Source organism: Amphiprion ocellaris, chromosome 12 (genome assembly GCF_022539595.1).
Source record: "Amphiprion ocellaris isolate individual 3 ecotype Okinawa chromosome 12, ASM2253959v1, whole genome shotgun sequence".
In the NCBI taxonomy this organism is placed as follows: Eukaryota; Metazoa; Chordata; class Actinopteri; family Pomacentridae; genus Amphiprion; species Amphiprion ocellaris.
In genome coordinates, this window is record NC_072777.1 from 26,835,530 (window position 1) to 26,856,140 (window position 20,611).

The following is a 20,611-nucleotide window of genomic DNA, read 5'->3' on the forward strand; positions in this document are numbered from 1 at the left end:
GCTGTTGTCTGGAGTTCCTTAAAGTTAGCAAAATTGTTGCATGAAACACCTTCATTTAACTTTTTGGTAAAGTTAAAATGTCCTTAGAATAAAACCAGTTGCACAAAAACACCTTTAAAACTCCTTAAATTTTTCCTGAATTTATCATTGCAAGTATCCTTATCCTCTTAAAAAATCCTCCAGTTTTGCTAAACTGTTGCACCAAACTCCTTAAGATTTTCCTTGAAGTTAAGGTTCCCTTGAAATAAAATATGCTGAACAAAACAGCCATTTAGTAAATTCCTTATAATGTTTAGCCTTAAGTGTCAGACATTATGAAGATACCTTAGTGTGTTTGGTGGTGTCCTCATAATACTAACATGTCACCCTGTTATTCCCTGTCTAAGGGTGGTGCAGAAACATGAGGATATTTAATAATAGGTGTATATACTTGCAATGTATTTACAGGTTCGTGGAGTTGAATTAATCTCCAGGATGGACAAAGTCCAAAATAACAAGTGAAGAGGTCTATCTATAGATCTAAAGAAAAGAAACTGTATCTACAGTAAATAATGTCACAGAGGTGTGTCCATTCTGATAACATTCACAGCCTTCATCATCTCAGCATGACTCTCATTTAGCAACAAAATTGGCATTTTGATCAACATCTCCACCCCTGATAAAACAGTCCAGGTAAAGCCATACCTCAGACTCATTAGTTATGCTGCATCAAGTCTCTTTAGGGCCAACATCCATTAAACATCTGAGTATTTGTCATTGCTGCCAGACATGTGGGCGACTCTGAAGTTAACTGGAAGAAACTGGCAGCATCATGATGTGAAACACGGTGGAGGCAGCATCATGATGTGGTGATGCTTATCGGCACTGTAAATAACAATGACGTGACACAAATAATGTTGCAGCAGTCATAAAATATACACATTTTCCCGTATTCAGATGTATCCAAGCTATTTAAACACACTGGCTAAATAAAACATTTGCAAAAGTAGCTTAGGATTTTTCTGTAAACCACGTCTTAATTTAACTAAAATAATACAAATATTATTTCTTTTTTAAAATTTTGGTCAATTAACCATCATTTATGTCTCTGTCACTCTGTAAAGTTGCTGTAACATGTGGATGAAGTATTCATTTTACTGTTGCTGCATTTCCGGCGACATTCAAATCAACAATTTCCAGCAGTATAACTCTATGTTGACATGCAAACACTAAGTAAACAGACAGCTGGTCATTGCATGAGTGTCTGTATATTTTAAATGATTTCTTTGTAGCAGCTTCTTATAATGCACTATGAATAAACACCACTTCGACTTCAATTTCAATCACTTTTTCCTTTTTAACCTTTATTCAACCAGAAAAACAAAAAAATAACACCAGCACAGCATCATAAAACCACCAAAATGTCACAAGTCATCAGTCAACTTAAATTATTCTTAACATGTGCATCCAAATGTGTCTCCCTCCAAACGCAACTATAAATCTACCACAAATAGAGTTTGACAAAGGTCCTCGTGATTGGTTGAAGCCACCTTAAATCCCCCACAGACCCACAGTTCACTACCCTCACAGATGTTTTCACTTATATTCCCTGATTAGACGTCTTCTCCACACTCTGCAGGTTTTTCTCCCACTCGGACGTCTCTATTTTCACCGCTGTCATTACCATCCGTCAGATTTTCCAGTGCAGCTCCACAGATCTAATTATCCAGAGTAATTCAGATCACCTGTGTGTGAGTTCAGGGCCTTTCATTTTGTCACACAGTCAACCTGAAGGATCTGATGTTCCACCTAAAATTATAGGACTGAAGTCATGTGCTTTTGCATTTTCTGTATCTGTTGTAATAATGTGCAATTATTCCTTTAAGTCTATTGCATATGTTCAGTTCTTAGATGCTGCTCCTGAGCCACATATGACCTGTTCAAATGTCAGAGACTGTTTACAGAAAAATCTTTCTTTGTTTTGTCGAAATTATTTTTATTGTTATACTTAATTTATTGAACTTAACACAGTCGCAGCTTTTGTGACATTAAATAAATGCAATAAATACACGTTAGAAGCAGTTTCCGTCCAGTAAACTAGTTCTCATCTGTGCATTAGAATAAAAAACATGTTTTGATGGCATCTTGTGGCAATGATTCGTCATGAAGAATTCAGAAAATACAATAGAAAAACATCCAAAAACTACAACAAAAACCACTATTTTTACTTCCACCTAATCAAAATCACAGATAAAAGTGTTCATTTCCAGGTTACGATTAAAAAAAAGGAAAAAATTGTAAAATTACACAGCATTTCACTGTTTTAAATGAGCTACAAATATAATCATTTTTACTGATTTGCCATTATTTGATAGAAAGATGTATGTAAAGGACTAAAAAAAATGCTAAATCACTCTGAAACTGTAATTTTACATGTTTTAAATTACAGATAACTTGTAAAACTGCAGAAAAATTTTTCATTTTACTGTTGACTGTTAAAAAAAACACATTATTTGTCATCTTAGTTGCACTCTTGTGGAGAATAGCACTTTTTTGAGGTACTTGTAAACTATCTGAACTTAAGTTTCTATAATAAATAAATAAATAAAAAGCATTGAATGAGAAGGTGTGTCCAAACTTTTGACCAGTAGTGTACATATAGACACTGTTACACTAAGTGAAACTGGCAAGACATCATTCATGAGTAAATATCCCACTAATATTATTGTTTTTTCCAGGATTTTTAAAATATTTTCCAACATTTTCCCACTCATTTTGTAGTTTTTCCATTTCATTACAAAGAACATCAGGGTCCTTCTGTAGAGGAATTATTATCATTATATCTACTCTTACAGTGATGCCACAATAGCAGATATTTTGGGTTTAAGAAAATACAGGAATACAGATGACTTGAATAACTCTACTTAAAAATAATTATTAATTTTAATTTGGGGTTGTTTTGCAGTTTGCAACTGCATCAAGAATAAAAAAGTATTTAATAAAAAAGCAGTTTAAAACATTTCCCATACACTCCTAAAGGCATCTAAAAATACTTGTCTGTTCTGTGTTTAGCTTTTGCTACTGCATTCCTGTATATACTGACATTGTTTGTGCTGAATCACTGTCGAGCCAAATGAAGCAAATTTGAATTAGAAGTGAAAACCGCACGGCTGCAGATTTTCACTTTTTATTCCAGTGAACTTTACGCACACGCTTTGTGCATGCGTAAACTTGCTAATTACGCACAGAGGGTTTCCCCGCAACTGGTGCGCGCTCAGCTTTTCAGTTTAAAAAAAAATACAGCCAGTGAACCGAGACGCGCGCACGCACACACGCACGCACACGAACACACAGAGAGAGAGAGAGAGAGTCGGTCTCGTCGCTTCCGCCTTCAGACTCTCAGACAAACATCGCTTCACTACGAGCTCCAGCAGCACATGACAGCAAAACCTCCGCTAAAAACTAACATTATCCATCCGGAGCGCAGAGCAACGCAGCGTTTCTGAGCCTTGAAACGCTTCGGAGTCTCTCCTGAAAACACTCAGACACCCGTGGAACAGAAACACTCTGAAATCCCTTTTTTTTCCCTGAAGGAGGATTTTTGGTGGAAAAAAAAGTGAAGAAAGAGAAACCGGTGAGCACGTCGAGCGAGTTTTTGGAAGCAGCTCAGAGCGCACAGCAGCAGCAGCAGCAGCAGCAGCAGCAGGAGGAGAAGTTTAGCTGAGCAGCGCACAGAGGAGCTTCATCCTCGGCTTCTTTCTGCCTGGATCTGCCTCTCAGATCACCGAGGAGCGTCCCGGGAGGCTCGGAGAGTCCGGAGCGGGCTGAGGTAGGAGATCACCGGCCTGCTGTCAGCCAGGACCCCCCCCCCCCCAACACATTAAAACTCTTTATTAATGCAATGAAGGAGAGTTTCCACATTTATGGGCCTGGACATCCTCTTAGTGAGAGGGAAATCAAACAATTTGAAGAGTTTATGTGTAATTTCGTCCATATTTTAAGTTAATTTTCTTCTTTTCGAGAGTCTTTTCATGAGTTTAGGTTGCATTTTCTGCATTTTAATGCATCTAAATACAAAATTAAATCCACTTATCGAAGCTGAATCAATCCTAAATACCTTATTTACCCTTTTTGTTTCAGCTGTATGCAACAGAATGTAAATATGATGCAGAGCTGGCGACATTACAGCTTTTTATTATGCTTTAATGCAGCAAATAACGAGCATCGTAAGCCCAGAAATGCTGCTGCTTTCAAAAAATTCATCCTCAGTGTTGGTTTTCAACGTTGCATATCTAAGGTTGAAGTTCGGCAGCATTTTAAGGCATCCAAGTCCAGAATTAAATCCTAAACATCCATATTTTTAATGAGTTTTGTGAATAAGCTGCCGTGCATAGATAAAGACACCATATAAAGCTGTTTTTCAGCATTACGGCTGGAGTCGGACACCACTTTAAGGGATCTAAATGCAGAATTAAATGCATTTATCAAAGCTGAATCATTCCCTAATACCTTATTCAACCGTTTTGTACAAGCTGTATGTAACAAAATGAGTTTCCGAATAAATACATCCATTTATTGCTCTTTTCAGCATTACATAGCTAAAGATTGGAGTTAGCCAATAATTACAATACTGCTATTTTGATATTAAATAAATTCATCCTTAATGATTTTTTTTTAAATTTCAAGCTGCCAAGCACTTTATAAAGCAGTTTGCATAGCTGAAATTGAAATTGGCTGCATTTTAAGGCATCTGAATCCAGAATTAAATCCACTTATCAAAGCTGAATCGATCCCAAATACCTCATTTAGCATTTTGATTCAGCTTTCAGCAGTTGTTTGTAACAAAATGTAAATACGATGCAAAACTGCGCATATTCTAGTTATTTTTTGCACTCTTTGCAGTGAACGGATGTGATTCTAGGCCTAAAAATATTGCTATTTGTGGAGTTTTCAAATAAATTCCTTCTTGTATTGCTGTTTTTTGGCACTACATAGCTAAAGGTTGCACTTGGCAGCATTTTATGGCATCTGAATCCAATGATTTTGTGAATATTAAGCAGCCGCGTAGTGATGGAGAGCACCTTATATCGTTATTTTACAATATTACAGAGATATGGTTGGAATTGAAAGCATTTTATGGCATCTGAATGCAGAACTGAATCCACTTATCAAAGCTGAATCATTCTTCAATGCCTTATCTAATCTTTCTAATTCAGCTTTAACAGCCTTTTGTAGCAGAAAGTAAATACAGCGCAGACCTGAGCGCATTTTAGTCGTTTATTGCACTTAAATGCAGTACATGAAGATCATTATTGGTCTAGAAATACTGCTGTTCAAGCTTTAAAATAAACGTGTCCTTATTTTTCTGGCCAAGCACCTTATATTGCTGGGGTTTTTTTTTGGCGTTACATAGCTAAAGTTTGGCATGATTGGGAGAATTATTGCTACTGTTTGGAGAGTTTCCAAGTAAATCCATCCATATATTCCACATTTTCAGCATTACACAGCTAAGGTTGGAGCTCAGCAGCACTTTATGGCATCTGAATCCACGTATCAAAGCTGAATCATTCCCAAATGTCTTATCTACCCTTTTTTGTTTCAGCTTCCAGTGGCTGTATATAACAAAAGATAAATACGCTGCAGAGCTGAAACTCAAATATTGACATTCAAATGACTAAAACTCAAGTTTTTCCAGATTTTTTGCAAATTTAGTTTGAGCTTCATGCAAATTTGCCTCAAATAAATGTTTAAATTGTGGCCCTGGTTTGCTGCAATGTTAACACAGCTGCTTTAAATACAGATTTACCATTAGTAATAATGCTATTATAACCTGATACATCAGTGTTGATTGATTAAACAAGGATTGTCTCAGACTAAATCCAAAACCGAACCGACTACAGGAACCTAATTCTTGCAGTATTTATTATATATTTTTATTACTGATTTATTTTCCAGTTATTTCTTGATTATTCATTTAGTCTGAAAATGGTCACAAATGCACAAACCACATTAAATGTCAGTTTATTTTGTCCAAAAAGTCCAATTTTAGCTGCAAATAATGATTATTTCCATCGTCAATGAATGTGGTGATTATTTTCTGGATTGTTTAATTTAATAATTACTTGTTTGGTCTATAAAATGTCAGAAAAAGGTGAAAAATGTTGATTAGTGTTTCCTCAAATGTCTTGCTCTGACCACAACAATCCAAATATATTCAGTTTGCTGTCACAGTGGAGAAAAGAAAGTCGAAAATATTCACATTAAAGAAGCTGGAATAAGAGAATTTAGAGTTTTTCTTAAAATAAAAAATCCCACAAACCAATAAATTGATGATGAAAATAGTTGACTAACTGATTAATCATTGCAGCTCTGAGTCCAAAATCCCAAAATATGAAATCCTGATATTAGAAACTCTGAAAGTGTCAAATATTTACCTCAAATTTGACTTTAGCACTGTTTAACCAATTGATCAGCTGGTTGTTGCAGCTCTATTTATTTATTTATTTGACTTCTTTGGGAACCACTGAGCTTAAAATGCATCACTGAGCTTTCATTATTTCATAATATAGGCAAAGATAACATCTTCTGTTGTGCTTTTTTTTTTTAAATAATTGCAATATTCAGATATTTATTGACATTTATGGAATCTCTGATGACAAACTGCTAATGGTAGGGTTTTAAAATCATGCAGGAATGTCAGTTTTTGCTTTATTTTGACAAGAGTTCCCATAAAAATCCACTATTACCATAAATAACTGGTGCGTTTCCATGTGCAGCTTCACCCACAGTAATATATTTAATGAGCAGAAACACTGCGGTAAAAATCTCCAACAAACAGAAGAGTCATCGTGAACAACTTGTAAACTCCTTGGTCAGCTCTCATGTTGTTGTGTTTTAGGTTGTTGCCCACTTGTGTAGGCAGCTGGACAGTTTGTTTCAGTCCTACTCACTAAACCACAAACACACAAACACTCTGAAGGAGCTGCTACTAGAGACTCGACTGTTTGTTAAAATCTGCAGGGATGCACCACGTCGGATTTCTGCAGATTTTTTCCAACCTGTTTTGGTTAATTGCTGATTTATGCAAATATTTTTTTCCACCTAATTGCAGAAAACCTCATTTCTCTCCTGATTAATTATAATACGCCTAATTTTATTGTGATGGAACACTGGTGGCTGTATGATATTGGGGGGGAGTGACAATATTTCATTTTTCTTCTGTTTTGAAAAGAATTAATGATTTTAGAAAGCTTGGGGCGATTTTGTAAAGAAGAGTGCCTGCATTGGAAATAAGAGATTACTAAAAAAAATGCTAGAAAAAGGCAGTTTGGAAGCTTTCTCATGTAATGTAACACTGGTAGAGGCGTCCAGAATAGTTATTTGCTTTGAATAGCATTCAGAGCTTTGTGCTGCTGATTTAAATGCTCAAACAAATTAGTTGTGTTACTTTGTGTGGCTGCAGCAAATACAAGGTGCTTCACACAAACAACCTGTTTTTGGACACTGACTATGGAATCATGGGAGTGCCATAATAAAAGATAAATCTATGAAAAAAAGGAAAAAAATGTGTAAATATAAAGAGGAATAAATAAAAGAATAAACAAAAAAATTAAACTGTTAAAAAATAAGGAAATAAATGTGTAAATATAAAGAGGAATAAATAAAAAAATATGAATTAATGAAAGAAATATGGAAATATAAAGGTAAATTTTGTCTTTGCTTTTCCCTTTTCCCTTTGTCTTTTCCTTATGTTTTTCTATTTTGTCATTGCTTTTTCCTTTTTGCCTTTGCTTTTACTTGATGGACTGAGCTGTCAATCAAATGGCTTTGGGCGGGGCTTTCTGTCCAGGGTGAGTAGTCAATAACTGAAAAAAAACAAAAGCAAAAAAAAAAAAAAAACAGAAAAAACAAAAGGAAAAGGGAAAAGCAAAGACACAATTTACCTTTATATTTCCATATTTTTACTTCATTTTTTTGTTCCTCTTTAGATTTACATTTATTTCCTCATTTTGAACAGATTTTTATAATTATTTATTCTTTTATTTATTTCTCTTTACATTTGCACATTTATTTCCTTATTTCTTAACAGATTTATTTCTTATTTATTCTTTTATTTGTTCCTCTTTATATTTGCACATTTATTTCCTTATTTCTTAACAGATTTATCTTTTATTATGGCACTCCTGTGATTCCATAACTATCATCCTTTCTGTAGCTGAAGTATTTTTATAAAATGGATCTTTTGTTTCTTGTTGCAAGCAGATCTTCCTCTTATTTTGCTGTGTGCATGTGAATCCACTGAATGAACTCCAAAAACCCCCAAATCAGAGTAAATCGTGTTCTATCAGGCAGGTTTCTCTTGTACGTTTGTCACCAAAAATGACTTTTCTTTTTGTATTAAGCAGCAAAGAAGTTGCAGCATTAAATGTTTGAGTTAATTTCCCTTAATTCACATTCACTTCCTGCAGTGTTGATGCTTAAACAATATACCGTGTGGCTTTAGTGGAGACAAGAAATGCAAAGATTTTCCAAAATTCTCATTCATTGGGCAAAAGAACAACTTCAATTTATACATATAACCTTCTATATTTATTTTTATTAAACATTTTCAGACTAAAATATTTTTTTGTGTAATTATTTAGTCCCAGTGCTGGTATTTTATTTGAAAGCCTTTATAGGCTCATACAGATGATGTCTGCCTAGTGTCTCGTCTTAAAAGTTTACATATTTTCACTGTTTACAGATACGATCAAGGTGATTTCATGCTTGACTGACCTGTTAAATGGCTGCTGTATTAGTAGCTTCTTAAATATGGTTGGAATGTTAACATTTGCTCGGGGAGAATCAGGGGTTTTCCTTCTCAGCGACAGAGTACAGTAATAAACCTGATTAGTCCATGTGCAGTAAAGGCAATGAGTGTTTGTAAGTTCATTTGACAGAAATGTCGACATTTCCCTGTTATTTTTGACCCTTTACTAAACAAAAAATGTATATCATTATGGAATCACAGAAGTGCCATAATGCAAGATAAATCTGTTAAAAAATAAGGAAATAAATATGTAAATATAAAGAGAAATACATAAATTTAAAAAAATCTGTGAAGGAAATAAATGTGTAAGTACAAAGACGAATAAATAGAAAAATAAAAAATAAAGTAAAAAATCTGGAAATATAAAGGTAAATTTTTTTCTTTGCTTTTCCCTTTTCACTTAGTTTTTCCCATTTTATAAAAAAATTTTTTTATAGGTATTGACTACTCACCCTGGACAGAAAGCCCCGCCCAAAGCCATTTGATTGACAGCTCAGTCCATCAAGTAAAGCAATGAAAAAATGGAAAAAGCAATAAAAAAATAGAGAAACAAAAGGAAAAAGCAAAGGAAAATTTACCGTTATATTACCATATTTTTAATTAATTATTTTTTTATTTTTTCCTCTTTATATTTACACATTTATTTCCTTATTTTTTAACAGATTTGTTTTTTATTTATTCTTTTTTATATTTGCACATTTATTTCCTTTTTTTAAAACCAGATTTATCTTTTATTATGGCACTCCTGTGATGCCATATATTATGCTTTAGTAAATCACACACCAATTAATAAACTGGTGAACTGCTTCTTGTATTTTATTTTTTAAGCATTTTGGTCATCCTAGTGATTTTTTTCTTTTTTCCCCCCTTTTCACTGCTGGTTAAACCTCTTTGCGAAGCGGCAAAAATTCTTATATGCAGGAAAAAAGCATATTATTTTAGAGTCCTGAGTAGTTTCTGGGTGTCTTTGCGCTTGTCACATCTTTGCTCACTCTCAATACAAAGTCCTGCACCTTTGTGGAAACTCAGAAATGTCTCTTTTGCAGAATGACATGGATAAAAGGTCATAGACAACAAAAAAAAAATTTATTTATTTGATCATTTATTTTACAAAAAAATAAAAAAAAAATGGAATCAACATGTACAACAGTTTTCAAGTGCCCACAGGTGTTACCAATACTTCAGGAATACTGACTCTACATGCTACAGATATTTAACTACTGACATTTTGTGTTTGTTTTCACACTTCTCTCTCTATTCTCTGTGTGAACACTGCCTGCAGTTCAGCTAAATAGTCCATGAATTTTTATCATGGAACTGTTGGTCACAGCGGAGTCACTGATGTGTTCATGGTTTTGATGAAAATCACACAATTTTTAGTTTTTTACAGAATGTGGTTAGTGCTTGGGGTTTATTTTTGGCTGCTTTTTAAATACAACGTTTAAGTGAAATATGATGATTTTATGTTAATGGAACAGAACAGATGAGTAGTTCAAAGACCGCTGGAACACTGAATATAAGATGAGTCTTTCGTTTTTTTTACAGTTTCTGGATGATAAATAGAATTATTTTTGCGATTTTTAAAAAAGATAACATGCTTTTTAAACCGACCAAGGTTAAGTAACTTTTAGGATTTCTCCTTATCTTGGTCTTAAACTTAAGTTATCCCTTAAGTTTAGTTAAACTGTTGAAAAACAGACTTAAGGTACCTTTGGTTTCGCCTTAACTGCAACATGATCAAGTTTATTACGATGCATGAAGAAAATTAAATGTTCAACTCATCAATTAATGATCAATTTTACCTTTTAATTCGAGTTTTCTTTTTTTTTATTTCCCCATAAAAGTTTAGTCTTTATCTCCTCTGACCAACTAGTTTTTAATTTAATTGTAGCAAATTCCCAGCATGCCTCTAAAAATCTTTGGGGTGCAGAAGATTCAGCTTTTTTTTTTTTTTTTAATCAAGTATGTATTTTATGAAAAGTAAAAAAAATGAATAAATTGAGGTTGGATACGTACTGTGAATAGGCAGGGATTGCTGAAACTAAATTTGTGTTATTGTTTGAATTTTTTTCTGTTTTGTTGGAACTTTTTTCCCAAAGATAGATATTTTTCAAGTCTTTTTGGCAAAATTTTGCAACTTTTTGTCGTGATTTTAAGTCTATATGTGGTGATTTTGCATCTTTATGTTGTAAATTTAAATTTTTCTGCTGTGCTTTTGGGTCTTCTTGTGGTGATTTTGCACCTTCAGGTTGTGAATTTGCATATTTTTGCTGTGATTTTGGGTCTGTTTGTGGTGATTTTCCATCTTTTTGTTATGATGTGGATGTTTTTGTAGTGACTTTGGGTCATTTTGTTGTGATTTGAGCATATTTTTGTGTTGATTTTGCATCATTTTGTCATAATTTCGCAAGTCTTGCTGTGATTTGGGGTCTTTTTGTTATGATTTGCATGTTTTTGTAGTGATTTTGCACCTTTATGTTGTGAATTTGCATCTTTTTGTCGAGGTTCTGGGTCTGTCTGTGGGGATTTTGCATCTGTCCAGAACTTGTAAGTCTTACTAGCCTAAATGAATTCTAAATCCTCTAAGTCCGACTCACCAAATGTAACCTTCAGATATAAGTCGTTTGAATTCCTTTCTGTTTTGTTATAAATTTTCTTTCAAAGATACATACTGTTGTGTATTTCTACATATAATACCTCTTTTTTTTTTAGGCTACTGTGGTGCGATAGATGCTCTCTGTTAGAGGGTTTTGAGAAATATCTGCTTTTCGTACCTTTTCCTGATATATTTCAGCTAAGTCTGATGATCCCTGTGGAGAAATTGGACCTTTTTCAAAGCGCAGAATTGAGAATATCTGGAGCTGTCTTTTAGTAGAAACAGGGGAAACTGTGCAGCTCACCATGTGCAGCCTGAATGTGAAAATGTTTTGTGGTGTGTGGTGCTGCTTCATTAGCTGCTCTGCTCCGTTCCACAGACAGCAAACACACTAACTTCTGCATGAAAGACTCAGAATAGACAATGGAACCAAAATAGCCTGTAAACACCTCTGATTCCTCCTCATTCTCTGCTGCTCTCTGTCCATTATTCCCTGTTTTCCTCTCAGACTTCCCCTCGTCTTCTGCAGAACATTGTGTCGTTTAAACTTCATGCATGTCGGTGGGAAACAAGCAGCGATTGTTTAAGTTAGAAAGCTGCTCTCTAACTGCGTCACTCCCCAATAAGGAAATCCCGTGTTTACGCTACGGTTCACGACCTGATGTCTCAACTTATTTTTAATGGAACACAAACCGAAGCAGCTTCAGGCAGCTCAGCACATGACAGGAACACCGGGGAGCTTCAGAGAGCTCCAGAACTGGACGGAGAAAGATCTGAGACACGCCTGATTTAAAAACAACGGAGGCTACAGTTTAGTTTAGTTAACAGTACTGTCACGAGAGAGTGTGATTAATAATCTACAGTGTGTTTCTGCCACATGATCAGCTGCACAAACTGCCAGTTTACTGGAATAAAGAGCTAAAATGAACTGAAGCCGAAGCTAAAAATCAGCAGGTTGTCTGTAGATGAACTAAATGTTCCACAGAGCACTGAGTGACTCTACCTGCAGTCTTATTAACCCAATTAAATTCAATTTTTTTTAAAAAACATAACTAAAGGAACTCGTGACATCTTGAGTTTTGGTTGTGATTTTGCATCTTTTTGTGATTTTTTTTTCTTTATTTGCCGAAATAAGTTCTAAATGAACATTAAAATCTAATATTTGCTGCATTTTAAATCATTTGAATCTGGATCCTATTTTCTACTGACATGATAGAAACAAACTGGAAGCAGACAATCTACACACATTCCTATGATTTCTGAAAATAAACATGTATCATTTATTTGTGGTGTGTTTGCATGTTTTTGTGTCGATTTCAGATCTTTTTATTGTGATCTTGCATCTTTTTGTCGTGAGCTTGCATTATTTTGTGGGGATTTGCGCCTTTTTTGGAGATTTTTCATCTTTTTGTGCAAAGATTCCGTCTTGTAGTGATCTTATATTTATCTGTGGTGATTTTGTATGTTTTTGTGGTGATTTTGCATCTTTATGTGGTGCTCTCGCATCTTCTTTCACTGGTGATTTTCTGTCTTTTTGTTGTAGTGTTGCATCTTTTTGTGGCAAATTTGCATTTTTTAATAGTGATCTTGCATCTCTTTGTGGTGATTTTGATGCTTTATGTGGTGATGTTGCATCTTTTTATTTTGGTTTTACGTCTTTTGTGCCGATTTTTCACCTTTCTGTGGTGATTTTGCATCTTTTTGTGGTGATTTTACGTCCTTTGTGGTGATTTTTGCATCTTTTTGTGCCAAATATGGATCTTTTTGTGGTAATTTCACATCTTTGTGTAGTGATTTGTCATGGCTTTAAAAATATGAGTAAAAATCTGCCATATATCACCTGAGATGCTCCGATTTGGCAGCTCCTGAACTCTCATGACTGATCTGTCAGAACCACAGTTACTAGTATTTGTTCGTTTGGCTGCAACTTCAACACATTTCCCAGTATATGCACTTAATTACACTTTCAGATACTCCACAATTAAATGTATTTTTACTCATCAAAGCAAAATTTGAAGGTGTGTGAAAGGAGACAATGCTACTTCTTTAGAGTTTCTCTAAAAGAAGCCTTGATATGAAAGAAAATATACTCAATGTTTACTTTCACTCCTCATAAATTCCTTTTTCAGATGAGAGCTTTGTATTTAAAACCTCATAATACAAAAAAAATGCCTGCAATCAGGACTGAGATTTCACAGATTAGACTCATTAATTTGACTGTAAACTCTATAATCAGTCTTTTGTCTGAATTAAATACCAGAAAGCATCTCACTGATTGATACTTTGCTTTCTGAGTTGAAAGTCAACCGTCTGCTGCCCATTCAGACTCCATCCATCAGCTGGTGCTGCACACTGAAGCTGATTTGCATGCAGGACGCGATACCACAAGCTATTATACAAAGTCTGAATGAAAGTCTATGTGGCGCGATTGTAAATGGAGCCAGAGTGTGTCCATGGAATTCAATCTGGAGCTCTCAGCTGACTCGGTTTTGGTTTTTGGACTGAATATTCGCAAATTATACTGGTTTATTTTGGGTGAAATGATCCTAAAACAACAGCAGCTTCTTATTTTCTTCTATGAATTGTTTTATTAGAATAAAGAATGTGCCAATCACCAAATTCTGGACTAAATCTGACCAAAAATAGTGGATAAATTCTCTTTCACTTAACATTTTTAATCAATTTAAGACAGTTCCATAATCACATTTGAACCTTTTCTCCATCTTTTTCTTCTATTCTTGGATATTTTTCTCTTTCTTTACCCCTCTCTGTGTTTAATTCTTTATCTTTCCTGCTTCACTCTGCCTTTCTTGTTCTCCCTCCCTCCATCTTTCTGGCCTTTTCCATGCGTTTCCCTCATTTTTCTCCCTGAAAGAATGTTACCTTGACCTTTTTTTCATTATTTTTAGACTCTGGAGCAAATCTCAAACAAACGGAGCTGCAGGATCGAGCAGAGTTTGAACTTTAGTCCTCCTTTTGCTGGAAGAAATTATACTCACCTGTATGTAAAATAAAAAGCAAAATGATCACTGCTGCATCTGTAATAATCCAGCTGTTTGATTCAAATGAGAGCTGTACAAATTTGCTTTTATGAAAAAGCAGAAAAGCCAGACTCTTGTTTTTCCTTTCATCTCTGTCGGCTCTTTTTCTGTCTGTCATTTTTGCTTTACTTTATTTCGGGAGGAACAATGATATCTTTATTTTGGGTTAACAACAGCCCTGCATGAATAAAATCTTCTTTGTCTAGTGAGAGATTGCTTTTATTATCTGTGCTTTTTTTTGTTTTTTTAGAAGGAAATGTTCTTCATTTTTACTTTGATTTTTATTAGTTTAAAGGGTTAGATGCAGTAAAATTAACTGTTCCAGCCTGATTATTATTATAGTTTTTGTCACATGAATCTTGGTTGTAGCTGAGTCACTAATACATTTTTAATTTAAACTGTTGAATTTTTAGTTTAGAGTTTATTTTTGGCTATTTGTTAAAGTGTGACCGTGATTTTGATGAACTATCATGATTTTAGGGTTAAATTTGGTTAAGATGATGAGTTCAGGGACCATCAGAAAGTTAAAAATCTTCAGTTTTTGCAATTTCTGGTTCAGAAAAATGGTGCAGTTGTGGTGATTTTTGTAAAGCTAACAAGGCTTTAGTAATTTCAAGTTTTTCAGAGGCAGTAAAATGAGCTCTTCCAGTCTGTTTATTATTATGTTTTTTGTCACATGACTTCTTGTCGCAGCAGAGTCACTGTTGGCTTTTAAGATGTGCTGAAGACCACAGATTTTTTGTATTTTTTTGCACAGCGTCGTTTATTCAAACTGTTTATTTTTGACATTTTTAAAAATGAAACAAAAGAAAAGAATATGATTAGTGCACAGAGTTTATTTTTGGCTATTCGTTAAAGTGTGACAGTGATTTTGATAAAATATGATTTGAAGGTGAAATTTCGTTAAGATGATGAGTTCAGGGACCCACAGAAAGCTGAAAAACTTCTGTTTTTGCAATTTCTGGCTCTGAAAAATGATATAATTGCAGTTATTTTTGTAAAAATAACATACCTTTAATAATTTTGATAATTTTGATTTTGTTAATGCAGCCTTCTGGCCATTTTTGTTGAATTTTTATATAAGACAATCAGAATAAAGGGATTGTGATGAAATATGAGTTTAAGGTGAAATTTGGTTAAGATGATGAGTTCAGGGACCCTCAGAAACTTGAAAATCTTCTGTTTTTGCAGTTTCTGGGTCCGGAAAAACGATGCAATTGTCCAAATATAACATGTCTTTAACGACTTCGAGGGATTAGATGCAGTAGAATGAAGTCTGGTGGTCGTTTTCTTTCTTTTCCCAGAGTCTGGATGCAGATGAAACCCTGAACCTCCCTGCAGCTCCAGGGGACTTTCTCCGATGTGTCCCCAGCGCTCAGAGCCCCTGGCCCGGCCGCGGGGATGGCAGCCTCGGCCCTGAACCTCAACGGCCTCGGAGTCATGAACAGGTCGGTGTGTTTTTTAAGGTTTTTTTCTGGAAGGTTTCTGCAGCAGAAATATGTCGCTAGCGAGAAGCTGCTAGACCAGACTGGCCGGTTACTGTTTATTTCTCATGCATTTATAGAAGCAGACGTACACGAGGTCTAATCTTTGAGAGATTCTGATTAGCTTCTTTTAATCAGTTTACTTTCAGCTCATTTTACAGTCCAAATTCTGTGATTTTCTTATAGGATGCTACTTCTAAAGTGTATTATAATAATTAGTTGATCAATTTGAATCATTATATTGGGAAAAAAAGCCAAACTTTTCTGATTGCAGCTTCTTAAATGTGAGTATTTTCTCTTTCCTTCCTTGATGATGGGATTTTTGGGACACTGACATTTTAAAACATTTTCTGAGATTATATAGACCAAAAAACTACCTGACTGACTGAAAAAATGATGTACAGTTTAGTTAAAAGTGAAAATAATTGTTAGTTGCAGCTGTATGGTTCCAACAGTGGTCTTTATTCTTCAATGCTTTTTCATTCATCGTATGATGTATGAGCTCTTGTAACTTTTGAATCTAGTGTGGAAAAACAGAATTAAATTAATACAATTTCTGTCATATTTTGAGCTCTCATCTGATGATGGAATTTTGTGTCTTTCTTTACATAAATGAAGTAATTTCTACTATAAATGCAGAAAATGAGCAAATTGATTGAAAAAGATTCACCAGAATACAAGAAATGCAGTATTCAGATGAAACCTATATCCATGCAAAAACCTAATACAATACTACCGTACTGTTACAGTATTAGGACATAATTCTTTACATGGGGAGTTCTATATAAAACCAATCAGATCTGAAGAAATTTGCCCCAGACTATACTTTTTAATGGACTTTTTCCATCATTTCTGAGCCTCATAACTCATCAGTACAGCAGATAGACACATGACTTTTTCAAGACGTTTTCAGCACATTCGAGTTCTGTTAAAAACTGCAACCAGATCAGTTCTACATTCATCCAGGTGTCAGTCTAAACCAACATGCTTCCTTCTGTATACTAAAGTAACTGTAGATAAAGAATCAGCTGATTCTGAGGAGGTCTGCTTGGAGTTACTGACGGATTTTCCATGAATCAATCCGACCGCAGCATGTTGACTTTATTTCCTCTCATCCAGCAGCAGTAACCAGATTCACACCCAGCCAGGCTCATCCAGCGCCGCCTCTCGGACCAGAACCAGCCCGGTGGCCCGACCCGTGCTGCCGGTCCCAGATCGGAGCACCTATTGCCAGTTACTGGGTGGAGGCCTCTACAGCCCCACCAGCCCCAAGGTAGCCCACATCCGGCCTGCTGTCCTGTTGTTTCCTAAAAGTTCATCATCCAGTAACAGTAGAACAACACGCAGGAGAGATGTTTTTGTGTTGCTGACGTTCTGTAGTTGTGAGTGATTCACTATTTTTCCTGTGATTTTCCTTTTCGTCTCAGTTTAACCTTTTGAACTCCAAGCAGCAGTTTCTGGATGGTTTTTTTTCAGATTTTTTGTCATGTGACTGTTGGTCACAGCTGAGTCGCTAAGAGCTTTAAAGCTGTGCTGAGGAATGCAGAATTTCTGTTTTTTTACAGAATGTAATTAGTGCCCAAGGTTTTCTTTTGGTAAGTTTTTAAATGAGACATGCAGGATAAAGTGATTTTGAAGAAATATTGTAATTTTAAGCTTAGAATTGGTCAACATGACTATTTGAAGGACCCTCAGGAAGTTCAAAATTTTAATATTTTTCATGTTTCTACAATTTCTGGCTCTGAAAAATGTTGCAGTTGTAGTTATTTTGTGACAGTTGGTTGCAGCTTAGTGACTTTTTGTTTTTTTTGTTTTTTTAACAGAATTTAGTTGATGCAAATGCTTTATTTTTTGTCCCATCCATCCATTATCTATGCACCGCTTAATCCTCATTATGGTCACGGAGACGCTAGAGTCTATCCCAGGTGACTTAGAGCAAAGGCAGGGGACACCTGGACAGGTAACAGTCTGTCACAGGACTACATATAGAGACAAACAATCACACTCGCTTTCACACCTACGGACAATTTAGAATGATCAATTAACCTGATCATGTCTTTGGACTGTGGGAAGAAGCTGGAGAACCTGGAGAAAACCCAAACATGCACAGGGAGAACATGCAAACTCCATGCAGAAAGATCCCAGGAAAGTCAGGACACGAACCAAGGATCTTCTAGCTGCAAGGCGAAAGTGCTAACCACTACACCACCGTGCAGCCCGTTTATTTTTTATATTTTTTTTTAAATGAAACATACATCAAAGTGATTTTAATGAAATCATGATTTTAAGGTTAAGTTTGGTTAAGGTGATCAGTTCAAGGACCGTCAGAAAGTTGAAAATCTTCAGTTTTTGCAGTTTCTGGTCCAGAAAAATGGTGCAGTTGTGGTGATTTTTGTAAAAATAACAAGGCCTCAGTAATTTCATTTTTTTTTAGATGCAGTAAAATGAGGTCTTCCAGCCTGTTTATTATTAGACTTTTTGTCACGACTTCTTGTTGCAGCAGAGACACTGTTGGCTTTATTTTTTGCAGAATGTAGTTAATGCAAAGTTCATTTTTTTTACATTTTTTTTTACTGAAACATGTAGAACAAAAGGATTTTATTGAAATATTGCAATTTTAGGGTTAAATTTGAACAAGATGATGAGTTCAAGGACATGAAAGATGAAAAATGGTGTCATTGTGTTGTTTTTGTAAAGACAACATGGCTTTAAAATTTCCTGCTGGGTTTTGGTGTTCTGAGGGTTAAATGAAATAGAATAGAACATAGAATAGTATAGAAATATTATTGATCGCCAAGGGGAAATACTGTTACAAGCAGAAACGGTAAAGTGACCGCCACTACAAATACGAATAAATACAAATAAACAAACAGAAATATCCGGTAAAATAAGGTTAAAAAAATACACTAAGAATCAAAATGCAAAATAAATGTATGAGTAAAATGTACTAAAGTGAAAAACGGACCTTAAAATGTCAAATGTACAAACATACTATAGTAAAAATATACAGTTACTAGAAAGAAACATAACTGTTTTTGCTTGTGTTTGTAGTTTTTGTTGCAGAATACGCAAATGTCATCCTTTCTCAGCTTGTATTTTTCTGTAAGTTGATGTAAATGGGTAGTTTTTGGTGCATTTTTAATCCCGTCTCGTTGTTTTCTCCAGACGAGTCCTCGGTCTCTGGGTCAAACCTTCGTCTTCCCATCTCCGTCGCTGCTCTCTCCCAGACCTCGACCTCGATCTCCGTCACCTCGAAGCCCGGAGCTGCTGGGGGTCAATGTGGGCCAGCGGGTCCGACGCCTGAGCGGGGAGGAGGGAGGCGACGGGCGGCAGGAGAGGGGAGGAGAGCCGGGGGGAGGCGAGAGGCGAGAGGAGAGGAGGCGTCAGGCTCAGCAGCTGCAGATCAACAGAGAGCTGCAGAACGTCGAGGTGATTTCACGTCTTTCTAGGAACCAGCCTGCAGCTAAACTCCACTTTACTGCTGCTGTAGCTGTTAGAGGTGTGAAAGCTGAGCAGAGCTGGAGGAGAAAACTGATAAACCACATGCAGCTCAGTCTGGTGTGTTTCTGTGATGGGAAAAGTTCTGATATTTCCTTCTAAAAGGATTTTTCTCAGGTTCACACGTTCAAAATCTGCATCTTATGCATGAATTCTAATAAGTCCAGTAATTCGTGTTGTAGTAAATAATGTCTAACCCCAAACCGAGATGATACAGGCTTATATTATGCCCTTTATGCTCAGAAAAAAACATTTTCAAGGGCCTTATTTTACCTTTGTAAATATCTTACTACTGTAGTCCTGAATATACCATCGTTTGCACATGTGCTGAATTACAGTCAAGCTAAATAATGATTTTTTAAATTAAATGTGAAAATTGCCAAACATTTTTAAAAAATAATGTTTGAGTTCAACAAAAAGAATTATTGCAAAAATGTGCATTTTTTTGAGTTCAGACAACTCCTAAAGACATTATGTTCAACCAACAAACTAAACTGAGTTGGGAGAATCAGGTGTTTTTTATTAATATTATTATTTAAAATTAAACCAAAAGTTTCTACGTTATTTACTCATATTGCTATGAGTTATTTAAAAGTAATTATGTTGTTGTTTTAAAGTAATTTTAAGCACTTAATTATCATAATCAAAAACAAAAAATTAAGTTTAGAAACTTTTAAAAATCAATTATGTTTGAGTTCAACAAAAAGAATTAATGCAACAGGCTGCATATTTTTTGGAGTTCGGCCAACTTCTAAAGACATTGTGTTCAACCAACAAACTAAACTGAGTTGGGAGAATAAAGGGTTTTATTATTGTTATTATTATTATTATTATTATTATTATTATTATTATTATTATTGTTATTATTGTTATTGTTATTATTTAATTGCTACTGAATGATTAGTAGCATAAACAAACTGTTTTTAAGTTGATTACTAGTAAAAATGAAGTTGTGCCAGGTAGTACTTCCATGTTATTTTTAAAACAGTAACATAAGACATTTAAATCTTGAAAGTTAAAACAATATGAATTTAAATTTCCCCACAAATAATAAATAATAATAGAAGAAATAGATTTCCCTCTTTTTTCCAAAAATATTTTTTATTTATTTCATAGAATTAACAAGTTTTTAAGTTGGTTACTTGAAAAAATTAAGTTGCTCCAACTAGTTTTTATTCAAAAGGAACATTTAGGTTGTGTATTT

At 34.9% G+C, this 20,611-nt stretch overlaps 1 protein-coding gene across 2 annotated transcripts in view; it reads left to right on the plus strand.

Moving 5' to 3' along the window:
- Nucleotides 1-3,372: 3,372 nt before the first annotated feature.
- Nucleotides 3,373-20,611, plus strand: part of itpkb (inositol-trisphosphate 3-kinase B) — a 52,880-nt gene continuing 35,641 nt past the window's right edge. Inside the window, exons 1-4 of one of the 2 annotated variants that reach the window (XM_023278803.3) lie at nucleotides 3,373-3,808; nucleotides 15,730-15,873; nucleotides 17,029-17,182; nucleotides 19,075-19,338. In XM_023278803.3, coding sequence (XP_023134571.2) covers nucleotides 15,827-15,873; nucleotides 17,029-17,182; nucleotides 19,075-19,338 — 465 coding nt within the window. In that variant the 5' untranslated portion in view covers nucleotides 3,373-3,808; nucleotides 15,730-15,826. The remainder of the gene's footprint in view (nucleotides 3,809-15,729; nucleotides 15,874-17,028; nucleotides 17,183-19,074; nucleotides 19,339-20,611) is intronic. The other variant, XM_023278804.3, reaches the window with a different exon arrangement.